Source organism: Stegodyphus dumicola, chromosome 9 (genome assembly GCF_044657685.1).
Source record: "Stegodyphus dumicola isolate Sdum_Otavi_A_Nest chromosome 9, ASM4465768v1".
NCBI classification, from domain to species: Eukaryota; Metazoa; Arthropoda; class Arachnida; order Araneae; family Eresidae; genus Stegodyphus; species Stegodyphus dumicola.
Genome location: NC_140776.1, coordinates 58,318,996 through 58,331,997, shown reverse-complemented (window position 1 = coordinate 58,331,997; position 13,002 = coordinate 58,318,996). Strand labels below are relative to the sequence as shown.

Sequence of the window (13,002 nt, the reverse complement as noted above, 5' to 3'; positions counted from 1 at the left end):
CAAAAAAAATTTGGAAAAGCTGCAATATTTTAAATTTAGTATTTTTACTTTTTATGCTGTTAATTTGTTATTTAACGCATAGATATCACATTTCTATTTAGAAATGTCCCACAACATTGCATGAAGTTATAATATTATATGCGAAGGTCAAATTATTTATGCTTTTTGGTCAGAAGCACTAAAATGCAAAGTGCAATTTCAAATACATTTTTAAACAAAATTAATGAGTGAGCTTTTAAACTATGTTTTTGATTCTCATTGTTTCATAAGTTTCTGAGATATAAATTACTTGAAATTCACTACATTAAGCAATATTATACAGAAATTAATCCTCACACTAAAAACTTAATCACTACAATTATGAATTTCATATTAACCACTCATTTAAAAGATTGATTTTAATGAAGACTTAGTTTTCCCAGCATCAGTGCAATATGCTGATTCTTTGAATAAGCATTAGGCAGGAGATAGGAGAGCAAACAATTTTGAACCACAAGAACTAAACTAAGAATGGATTCAAATATGTCCAGCTTTGGCCAATTGGATAAAATTGCTAAGTGTTGCTAATTTGGTCCAAGATTAGAAATCCCATCGAAGTAGTTTTATTCAAGTGTTCTTGCGTTTTTCCTTCATGTGTAATATGAGCTGGTTTTCCTAAGAAAATCTTTAACAAAAATATGCCTTCCCATATACAGACAGCCCTCGTTGTATGCTTTGCTTTAATCCAATAAACAAGCAAATAAAGAATGGATTTGGATACATGAATGCAAGCAGTTCACAAACAGGAACAAAAAAACTTGACCTTTTTCTCCTTCGCCAGACTAATTTTGGCCTTTAAATTACATTACAGAAACATTTCTTCATTCTGTCATAAATCTTTACAGAAATTCCTTTACTACTGCAGGTAACGAAAGGGTCGACTCTTTAGCTAAAGAAGCCACAAGCCACCCCTTCATCAACTCACAGATACCACTTTCAATAGTCGCTGCCAAACACAAGATCTTCTGCGGCTTCATGTCAATCTGGCAAGCTCGCTGGGACGACTCAGAACACCGGTCGACACATCTTTCCGTGGTTTCCACCAAAAGGCTCAAAACAAATTTCTATCTACAACAAGCTTTCACAAATCACGTAAGATTTCCCGTGTACCTCAGCAGGTTCTGCCATCAAAACGTAAAATGCGCCTGTGGTTCTTCAGCAGACATTTCACATTACATCCACGACTGTCCACTCACTTCTCCCATCAGAGCCTTCCTTCCTCAGCTCCAGGGATCACATAGCCTCAAAGACTTTCTTCGGGATTACTACAGACAGTGGAGTGTCAGAACTATCATAGAGTATGTTTATTCTAAGAGAAACATAATCATAGCAGATAACCAGGTCTAGGCACTTGACGAAATGTGAAGGCAGCAAGCCTCAACTCATGTATATATGTAAATATCTCTAAGCTAACTAACCCTTTTTGCTAATTTTACACTAACATTCCCAAAAAATTGTAAGTGGAGCACCCAACAAAATAACTATTGTTAAATTTGTTTATCTATAATAAGGTTGAAAAGATAAACAACCAAAATAGGTTGCTGTAGCAATGATCAGAATATCATGACTGACCTGTAGTGCCCATTGAGGGGTGAAGCAGCTGGAATAATAAATAAATAAATATGTTCTTCTTTCTTAGACTAGCTTGCAATGCACAAATGTACATAGTCCATTCAAGTGATCCACTGTCATTTTTAAGTGTAATTAAGTATTTACTCTGCTTAAAGTACTTGAGTGCATGCTTATGTAAGTGCATTCTATAGTTTCTTTCTAAAATTGCCCAGCAGCATACACAATTTCTTCTCTTCTTTTATCCGTTTATTCTTGAGAATAAATAAATTTTTAATTAATTTATGAGTATTTAAATTAATTAAAGAGTTTAATGTTTGTTCCATCACAATTTTCAATAATGCTACAGTCAGAAACTTAATCACTTTCATTATGCCACCTCCTTCTGTTCATATCTATTACAAAGAATTTTCATTTCTAGAGAATCATAAAAAAATTGATTGATAATACACATAGAAATATTTACTGACAGCAGAGTTTAAAAGAAAAAAAGAGAGAGACAGTTCAAAAGTGATTTTTTTTCTTTAAAAACTACGTATTTAAAATCAGTTTATATATATAAACAGAGTTTCTTTATAGCTACAGTCTCATCTAGTTACATTCCTCTTCTACTACTTTGATTTTTAATAAATAATTGACACAATTAAAAAGTAAAAGAAAATAAACATTGAGGTGTTTGTGGCATTTAAAGGAATGTTAAAATTTTTGAAGGCCTTATTATCATTAGATGGTTTCAAAACTTCTTTGCAGTGTAGTAAGGGTATTAAGGTATATATTTTAGCAGGAACAGAAAACGTAATATCATTGATTTTGGAGTACCAAATCCCTTTAAATCACAGAAAAATGAAAACATTCATCAAAAGTTCAAAATGAATCATATCAAATAATTTAATTTCTATGGAGCTAAGATGCAACAACGTACAGTCTTCTAACAGCACTCTCATCAGAGCCATAGCTAGGGTTTTCAGTGCTTAGAGACAACTGAAGATTCTGTGCCCCCTCCTGTTTGCCAAGGATGGAAATCATTTCAAAGCAAAATTTCATAACATCTACCTGGTACCCCATGAATTCTGTACCTGGGGACAAATGTCTTCCCTTCCCCCCCTAGCTATTCCACTGACTCTTATTATAATCCTTGACATGACACATATATAACATTTATTGAATATTAATTTCTTAAATCTCTTTAATACTGGAAATTCTTTGTGTTACACGTTTCCATTAGTAATAAATGAAATTTACCATTCACCCCCCCCATTCATTTGATTCCTGTTTAAAAATTTTATTTAACGTTTTGTATTATTAATGCAGCACATCTTATTCTTTTTATAACTTAATAACCAACCAGATACAGTCAAAAGTCATTAATTCAGACACCCATAATCCGGACCTCAAAGCTACAAACTTTCTGCGCATGCGTATAGGCGTTTACGCATGCGCGGAAGACCTTTACGGCTACGAATATGCGTGTGCGCATGCGCATAATACGTTTACGCATGCGCGTTTAATGTATAACGGACGGTATAAGCTAAGCTAAAATTATCTAATTCAGTTAATGTTGCAGATTGCGTTGTTTCTTAATCTTCGAATTGGTTCGCCTTATTATTTTTTGCAGACTGTTACACCAATTTTATAAAAGTAAGCTTGAACTTTCGATTATGTCAAATAGAATTTCCGATATATATTTACTAATATGAAATGGATCTACAAAGCGAAAGTATGTTTCGAAATCTGAAATCTGTTTATCAATTTCACGCTGCTCTGCGGAGGGGGGGGGATGCCATGGCTCGTAATGAATTGGAAGTTGATCTGTCAGCACTATCCTTATCTTCAGGGCAGATGTTTTTATTTTATTTGGCTTATAATTTCTTACTTAATGTGGTATTTCATCTCGATGTACTCCGTCTTTGATATGAGTTAAATCAAGTTCCTTGTCATTATAATTCGCTTCCGATAGTGAAGAAAGTGACACAGAGGTTATTGAAAACGAAAAAATTTCGATTGACAAATTAGTGGGTATTCACGACACAGCAATTATAGAACTTAAACAGCGGAAATTCGTAACTAAACAAGAAATTATGTCTGTTTAATAGAATTAAAGAGAAAGTTTTATCACATGAAATGAAGCAAAACTTAAACAACTTACATTGAAAGAAATGTTTAATAAAGTACACAAATAAATATTAAGCTTTTTCTTTTTGTAAATTTTGATACCCTTTAGATCATAATTGTTCTTTATTTCATAAATTATGGTTTTATATTTTTAATTTTGTAATTTCTGCATGCCATCTTACCATATTTAAACTGATGATCTATAATCCGGAATCACCGACGAGCACAGATTAACGACTTTGGACTGTAGTTCATTTGCAGTCTTTAAATCACTGGAGAGTTCTGTTAAAGTACAAAGTATCAGAAATATTAATTATCCCATCTAAACCATACTTGGAGTTTTATAGTTATTCACAGGATGTAAATTTTAATGGTTTTGCAATTCTAAATAACTGTGGTACTGATACCTTAAAAGAAAGAATGTACAGAAACCATTGATTATGTCACTTGCTGCAGTCATGAAAGAGATGGAAAGAAACTTTTAGTACCTAAGAAAAGCAAGCGCTCGAAGCTATAAACACAACTGTAGCTCAGTGCATCCTCACCATTATTTCAGCTCCACTACACCAGATCAATTTGATGTCTGGAATCTGAATGCAGACTAAATTGGACTGCCATTGGAAACCATGATAACAGCCTATTTATGCAGGGTCCAGTTTTAATGGATATGGCACCAATGTAAATACTTTCTAACATTGCTTTCTGGAGACAGCAAGGCTAGTATTAGAATCAATGCAGCTGCATCAAGAAGCAATATTTGGGGGCAGCAAAAAGCCTAATGCTAGCCTACATACAACTCAGATTTGTGTGTATAGCCATATATAATTACTAAATGACAATTTGATAATATTACCCAAAGCCTGTATATAAAAGTCTAATCTATTCCAAAACCCAGTGGAACTTAGATAACTATGAGCTTTTCTTTCAACTTTAATGTAATCCTTTCATATCTAAAATATCTGACTTGTATAAAGAAATGATAAAAAATAATTTCCCGGAATAAAAAAAATTAGATACATTATAGCTGCTAGTAAGACAACACAGTGAAAAATGTTTCATCTTTTACTATAACCACTAAAAATATCCAATTTTACAAAAGGAACTATTCATGAAGTATATGGGTGCCATGAACATGATTTTAAATAAAATTGCTACACATAAATATTAACTTATTTTATTCTAAAAAACAAATATAAATATATATATAAATTCTGACAAGTAAATGCATATTAAAATAAAATTTAAATATTGAATATATCTTTAATCACAACAAAATATAGTTTATTTCAATGTTTAAAAATATGATTAAAGTACTGACATAATGAGATTCATAACTTTTATTCACATAGTGAATATAATGCATTCATTCTTCTCTGCTTAGGTGCTAAGTAATAACGGTTGCTACAATTATCTGCTTTAAATAATTAACTTGTTACTTTATCAAACATGTTCACCAGGCATTATAAATTTATTTACTGACACGAGTATTTATATCAGTATTAGATCTTATGGACATTTTTTTTTTAATTTTAAGAACAGCCAAAAAGCTAATTTTTGGTTTTTGAGTTGAAATCTCTTTCATTCTGAATAAAGTATGAGATTGGTATTTATTAAGAAGCAGTTTAAGTATTAATATATTTAAGATCAAATACCAAAACACTGACTTTTACATAATTTAGTCAATTTGTACACTTCCAACAGCATTAAACCCTTAACTGCCGCAGTAAATGTATAAATTCATTTCCCAGTGCCACAGTTTTTCACAAAGGCGCGCGTAGTTATGCGATGTATTAGGGGAAAAACAAGTGCAAGTTTTACTTTCTAAAAACTGTTTACTTTCACAAAATAAAGAATAAAAGAAAAAAAATGGATGCACAAAATTTAATGTTTAGAATAAAAGTATAATAAAAAGATGTAAGTATAATAAAAAATTATGTTTTTATAATAAAAAAAGATCACTAAAATGAAGTTTTGATCAATTTATTTTTAGACCAGTAAAGTGTAATATCAGGTTTCAGTGTTATACCTTGTGAAATCAGTATGCCTAAAAAAACATATATTTCTTCTGAACTGGTTGAATGCCACGATTTTGTTCTTAATTTTTTTTTAGCAAAGTGTTGGTTCATATACTCGTCTACCAAATGGTTAGTTTCCGTAACAAAATGCAGCATGAGCAGTTCATCAAAAAAGATAAATGGGTTTGAAACATTTGTTATATCTTTCTTTATTCCTGGAACCTAGTACAAAAAGTAAACGAAAACAGAGGACACAGAATTTGAAAAAAAAAAAAAAAAAAAAAAAAAAAAAATTTACTCAAATAACACCAGCTAGTACTGCACAGTCATTACTTTCACCGCTTTAGACACATCCCTTATCTCCAATTTCTCCCCACACTTCTCTGAAATAGTATCGTCCTTCACATACTTTGTCAAGGTCATTGTGGTGTTGCATTCCAAAGCTTTGCGAATAACTTTACGGGCAGCAGGGCAAAGCAAATGACAGTATTTTGGAAGGATGTATATATACGCCCGGGGCAGTTAACGCATTGGCTGAGCAAGGCGTGTATATATGCCCGCAGCAGTTAAGGGGTTGAAGAGTCTACTATTACTGTGTAATGTAGCTAGCATCGTATGTTTACAGTTTCAGTTTTTATTTAGTGTCAATTTAAAAATTTTTAAGTCTTAAGAAATGATTTTACACCTTCAAGTAAAAGTACTTTGGTAAACAAAATTAAATGGCAGTATAGCATAATGGCAGTCAAAAACTTTCTAATACAATTAGTCCACCAAAATCTACCATAGCGTGCCTCCTACAAGAAGAAAATCAACTACGTGAAGAGTGGGCATTACAGAAAGAAATTCCAGGAAATCCAAAAAAGAATTCGATGGAAAAGATTTAGAGTTGAAAAAGCATTAGATCAATATTTTTCTATAATTAGCAAGAAGGGCATGTGTATCAGCAGCCTAATGCTGAAGGTAAAAATTGGAGGAAACTTCTGAACAGTTGGACCAGAATGATTTTAAAGCGAATTGTTACTGGCTGTCTCAACGGAAAATGAGATACAATATCAAATTTAAAAAAGCACAATAGATATCATAAGTGTTGAAGAATGGAAAAAAGATTAAATCCCTATATTTTCAGAAAATTTCTAATTAAACAATATTTACAACACTGACGAAACCAGCCTCTATTATTGTGCTATGCCATATGGGTTCTTCTATTATAAGAACACTGCACTTTTAGGGTGTAAAAGGGCATGTATTATGTCATGCAAATATGTCAGAATGAAAACTATTAACCCTATCACAAGCTTTCATTAATAATGCCCAAATTTCCCAAAATTGCCACAAGAAAGATGTATTTACTCAATTCTAATGCCAACATGCCCTCGTACTTTTTACCTGGATTTATGTACTTTTATATATATTGCTTTAATTTCTTGAACATATTTCAAGACACATGTTTATATACTTTCTTAAAGATGTCAAAAAATATTCTAGGCTGTATACATATGGCCTTGCAGGTCAAAAGGCTAACTGTAGGAAACAATGCTAAGTTTTGATGCTTTATGTGGTTAAGAATAGAGAGCTTACCAGTATTGTACCAGGCCAATAGTAATGTCTGGATTACTTCTAAAATTTGTCAGAGCTGGTTTACGAGTTGGTACATAGAATTACAATGTAAATAAAGGAAAATTTAATTGCTTCTCAATAATTTTACTGCATATCCCCATTTATATAATTTAAAAAATATAAATGGCTGGAATTTTTTCCTTCTAATATAACATCCTTAGTGTAACCACTGGTCAATGGGATAATAAAAAATTTAAAGACGCTGCAGCAAGGAAAATTCATTAATTATACACAGAAGTCCATTGATGAATGGCAAAAATTTCCACTTTCTAAGAAATACTGTTTATTGTTGACAGTTGGCGAGCTATAAAAAGCAACACAATGCAAAACTGTTTTGCAGTTTGCGATTAAAAACCGTTGGAGGTTCCTAAATTTTGAGCAGAGGGGAAAATGAAGGTCTTACAAGTTCCTGCCAAGAATAATGAATTTTCAACAATAGATAACAATTTGCTATGTTACAATAAAACTGAAAACTTTGAGGACGTAATTTTTGAACACATTAAATTCAAACATAAAAAATTTGATGATCCGCCCTATGTTTGTGACTAATCATGAGGCAAGGGAAAAAAAGTATAATTTGGTGTCAGCATTATTTTATGTGAATAATGGAGGAAGCCCTATACCAGCACTGATATATGTGCTGATTTTCAGAACTGCAAAATTTCAGTAAAAGACAAACAAGTAAAAGACAAACTATACTAGATGCATTTCTGCAGAATTAAAATTTGAAAGTGTAAAAATTATCTTCTATGTATATTTTTTTAGGTACAAGTACAAATATTTTCTGTATTTTGGTTTAATACAATATTAAAATAGATACCTAATTAATACTATTTTTTATTTAGCTGAGGCAGCTGCTTAATTGGGCCAAAATGAATAAGGTCCAATCAAGCAGAATCACCTATTCTAGAAATCAGTAACTGCTAAAATATACTGATAAAATATAAAATAAAGTGTTATTTATTAAATAACTATATTTATTGTTGAAGTCGCAATGCCATATTTCTATGATGTAACCGTTGATCAGCAACGTAAGAAATTGTTTTAAGATTAGGATTCTGAAGTTTGACCAGCTAGTAGATGTATGAAAATTTTGCTAAGAATTGTATACAAATTATCTATCTCCGTAAACTAAAAATAAAATTTATATTTTATTAAAAAGTTTATCTGTTTTGTCAATTACTGCAAAATACATTACAATACTTTTACTTAACTTCACACATTATTATAGATAACTGATGTAAAAGTACACTCACTTCCAAAAGTTAAGCACGAAGAGGAAAATGCTTATTTCCAGAAGCCAATCAGAATTGAAGAGGAAGCAATTCACTGCAGAGGTAGATGGAAATATGAAAATATGTTAGGTAACAGCCAATCGTGCTTTCATGTCAAGAAAAATGCAAAAAAAGGCAGTCTTATAAGAAGCCAGCTTTATGAAGGGTTATAGAAGTTGTTTGTAAGTGCTGATAGAAGGTGTTTAAAGCTTTCGTTTCTTTTTTTTCAAGACAGACGTGTTTCTATAACTTCCAGAAGACGAATGGAAGACTCTGAGCGCTGGCGTGCTGTGGGACGCATTGAAGTAGGACAGTCGATCACAAATGTTGCTCTTTTCTTCGGCGTTCATCATTCTGTAATTTCACGTTTATGGAAACAATTCCAAACCACACAGACAGTTGTCCGAAGGCCATAGCCGGTTGCCCAAGGGTTACAACCCCGCGGAAGATCAATATATTGCTATTGTAGCCAAGCAGAATCGCAGAACGACCTCCACATGTGCGACATCTATGGTTACGGCGTCCATTGGTAAGGAGATGTCCGCAGCTACTGTACGCCGAAGATTATATATAAGGGGACTGTACGCCCGGGTACCTCGAGTTTGTGTTCCTCTATCTGTCCAATCAAAAGGGGCACGATTACAGTGGTGCCGGAACATGTCAATTGGAATGTATCTCACTGGGGCAATGTCATGTTTACTGATGAGTCAAGATTTGCTCTGGAGCCAGAGGACAAGCGTATAAGAATATGGCGTGAACAACGAACATGCAATCAGTCCCAAAACATTATGGAACATCACGCATTCCAAGGCGGAAGCATTATGGTGTGGGCAGGGATTTCATAAGGACACCGCACCGACCTGCACATCTTTAAACGGGGTTCTTTGATGGCTGTCCAGTATCGAGATGAAGTCCTACAACCCATTGTGAGATTGTATGCTGCAGCAGTTGGCCCTACTTTTGCTTTAATGGACGATAATGCACGTCCCCATAGAGCTAACATCGTTGATGACTACCTGGAGAGTGAAGGGGTTGCACGTATGGTGTGGCCAGCATATTCGCCCGACCTTAATCCCATTGAAAATCTTTGGGATGCTCTCAGCCATGTTGTAATTTCACTTTTCCCACCTCCAACCACTCTTATTGAGCTGGAAACTATTGTACAAAAAGAATGGCGATTGCTTAATTCTGCGGTGGTTGACCACCTAATTGAAAGCATGGTCACAAAGTGTAAACTTTGTATACAGATGAGGGGGTCACATACCCTATTAATGTCCTTTTTTTCCTTTTATGCTGTTTATTTTCACTTTCTACATAATTCTGTTTAAGACTCCAGTATGTCGTTATCTGATAACTTACAAAAATTTAATATTGTTTTCAATTCTGTATATAATTATTGATTTTGTTTTATGCATAAATATGTATGCTACTACTCTCCTGCCGAATTTTGTGTCAATCAAAGCAGTATTTGTTGATTTTTTTGCATTTTACATCTTCATGCTTAACTTTTGGAAGTGAGTGTATATAAATCCTGAAGCTTAAACAAAGATTTTAATTCTATTATGATATAGTTCAATAATTTGCTTTCACCATATGAATGGCAATTACAGCTATCATGATACACTTTTCCCTCTCTGCTTTGTTATACAACACAGGGGCAATTTATAGTAAAAATTATACAACAATAATGTAATTTTATTATAATGATGATTTACTGAATGATGGAGCAAGAAGATATTTGAAATCCTCTGAAACAGCAATATGATGTTTTTCCATGTAATTTCTGCTGTTATTTTCTGTTTCATTTATGTAATACCTGCAATAGGAGTAAAATATAATGTATTAGTTCAAATTAGAATATTCCTTTTCTTATTATAAGCAAAATTTTACTTATATTTTAGAATTTAAAAAACAATTTTTTAATGGCTGTCTGATTTATTAGATGACAATAAAAATCAATATTTAATGCTTCATTTTTTTACCTGATAAAAATAATAGGTTAGCATAAAAGATCAATCTACTCATCAGTCAGAAAAACATCTGAATGACAAAAAAAAAAACACGACCATGTCATTCACTTGCCAAACAGTATAACAAATATTTTAACAGTTTTGTCATTCCACAAATCTTAAAGAAAATCGACATATCTTATTGTAGTGTACTTGCATAATTTTAGAAAGGCATAACTATTAAAATTAATGCATGGATTAATTTTTAACCAATGAAACACAATCCATTACTTAAAAAAATTATACATCATAAATACAAACTAATACTCTAACCAAACTTTCATACATGCAAAAATACAGACATATATAAAATCAAGAAAATTGTTTCAAAAGAATAAATTGAATAAATATATTGAATAAATACAAATTTAATTAATTCTTTGCGCCATTGCTGCAAGGAATGAAATTTAAATTTAACAAACATGTATATATGTAAAAAAGCAAATTTAAAGTTAAAACAATGTGCAAATATATAAAAGATTTGATTTTCGAACTAATCTACAATATCATTTAAATTCAGATAGCATAAGGAAATCAAGTGCAAAAACAAAACATGAAAATAAAATCACCAATTTAGAAAATTAAAATTAATCTAAAATAATTTTTTTTAATGCATAAGTGAATGACTGTTGAGCAGGCAGGAGACAGACTTATCAAGGGGAAGTTGCCTCCAAACCTAACTCTTCAATCATTCAATTCGTGTCTCGTCATTCATGCAAGCAAGGGTAAAAGTCAGAACCAAAAGTAAATACATAGTGAAGAATGTCCAAAAAGAAATACCAACTAAGTGGTACCTTGAGTAATTAGCAATTAAAAATTAAAGGTCTAAAGGAAAATACCAATAATGAAGTATTTTGAGAAATAAGCAATGTAAAGTTTAGTATTAAATTAAATTTTTTTAAAAATTAAATTTTCCAGAAAAATTAATTTAGAAACCAATGCAGTGTACAAGTACTTCCATATTATTAGATACAACTTACTCAATTCTTCAAGTCAAGTATCTTATATTGGTAAAGGCCGTTAATGGTCGATTGCCTCTTACTAAGTGATAAGACATAGACATAGATATCACTTAGGAAATACTTTTGCAGACCCCAATGCTTATATGGTAGGTAAGTTAGAATTAAAACTTACTATTTACTTGCTTTTAGGTACTTTTAAAGTATTTTTTATGTAGCATTTAAGTATTTTCTAGATATGTAATTATACTTTTAAGTATACATTTGTTTTTTATAAATTATGAATTAGTTCTTTTTAGTTTCTAATTGGTTTATACGAGGCACGTCCAGAAAGTAAGTTCCGTTTCAATTCATTTTCGCTGCAGCTCTGCGATCGCAGTTCCGCACATGCGCAGTAGATGCTCTATATCAAGGAGAAGAAATGCACGCCATTTGGAGATCGCTGTCAGTCACGTATGCTTTGTTGTGCTTGTTTACAATGTCGGTGTTGATTGAAAAACCCCCCGCCACTTGTGAAATCAGACCTGTGATTCGTTTTCTGAATGCAAGGAAAGTGAAACCTAGTGAAATTTATCGGCAAATTTACGATGTTTACGGACCAAAAGCGATGAGTGATTCAATGGTGAGAAGATGGTCTGAAAGTTCAATGATGGACGTAGTGATGTGCACGATGAAGAACGAAGTGGGCGTTCATCTTTGGTTACAGAAGAACTGGTTCACGCGATTGATGACAAGATCCATGAAAACCGAAGGTTTACAATTAGTGCTCTCGCTATAGAATTTCCCCAAATTTCACGATCACTAATGCATGAAATTGTTACCGAAAAACTGAAATTTCATAAATTTTGCTCACGTTGGGTACCAAAGATTCTTACTGAGCAACACAAAACAAAATGGATGGGTAGTGCACTTCAGTTTTAGACCCTCTTTGCTGAAAGCGGCGAAGAATTTCCGACACAGATAGTCACAGGAGATGAAACTTGGGTTTCTTACAACACCCCTGAAAGTAAGCGGCAATCAATGGAATGGAGGCACACTTTATCACCAGCAAAGGTTAAGCCGAAGCAAATCTTGACTCCTTGAAAAATGATGTGCACAGTGTTCTGAGACTGGAGAGGCATCTTACTCATTGATTTCTTACCGCGTGGTCAAACAATCAGAGCAGATGCTTATTGCGAGACACTTCGGAAATTGCGCCGCGCAATACAGAATAAGCGCCGAGGATTGCTGTCAAAAGATGTTGTTTTTCTTCACGACAACGCGTGACCACACACTGCAAATGTGACGAAAAACCTCCTACAGGGATTTGGCTGGGACGTGTTTGACCATCCTCCGTACAGCCCTGACCTCGCTCCTAGTGACTTTCATCTGTTCTTACATCTTAAGTCTTTCCTTGGCGGTCAACACT

The 13,002-nt window shown here is 32.9% G+C and overlaps 1 protein-coding gene across 7 annotated transcripts in view; it reads right to left on the bottom strand.

The window, feature by feature from the left end:
* Nucleotides 1–2,025: 2,025 nt before the first annotated feature.
* Nucleotides 2,026–13,002, bottom strand: part of LOC118192245 (malonyl-CoA decarboxylase, mitochondrial-like) — a 90,648-nt gene continuing 79,671 nt past the window's right edge. The window contains exons 11-12 of one of the 7 annotated variants that reach the window (XM_085823492.1): nt 10,342–10,442; nt 2,026–4,002 (exon numbers count right to left, since the gene is read on the bottom strand). In XM_085823492.1, coding sequence (XP_085679618.1) covers nt 3,908–4,002; nt 10,342–10,442 — 196 coding nt within the window. In that variant the 3' untranslated portion in view covers nt 2,026–3,907. Of the gene's footprint in view, nt 4,003–4,878; nt 10,443–13,002 lie in introns of those variants that run through there. The other 6 variants (XM_085823486.1, XM_085823488.1, XM_085823490.1 and 3 more) reach the window with 6 other exon arrangements.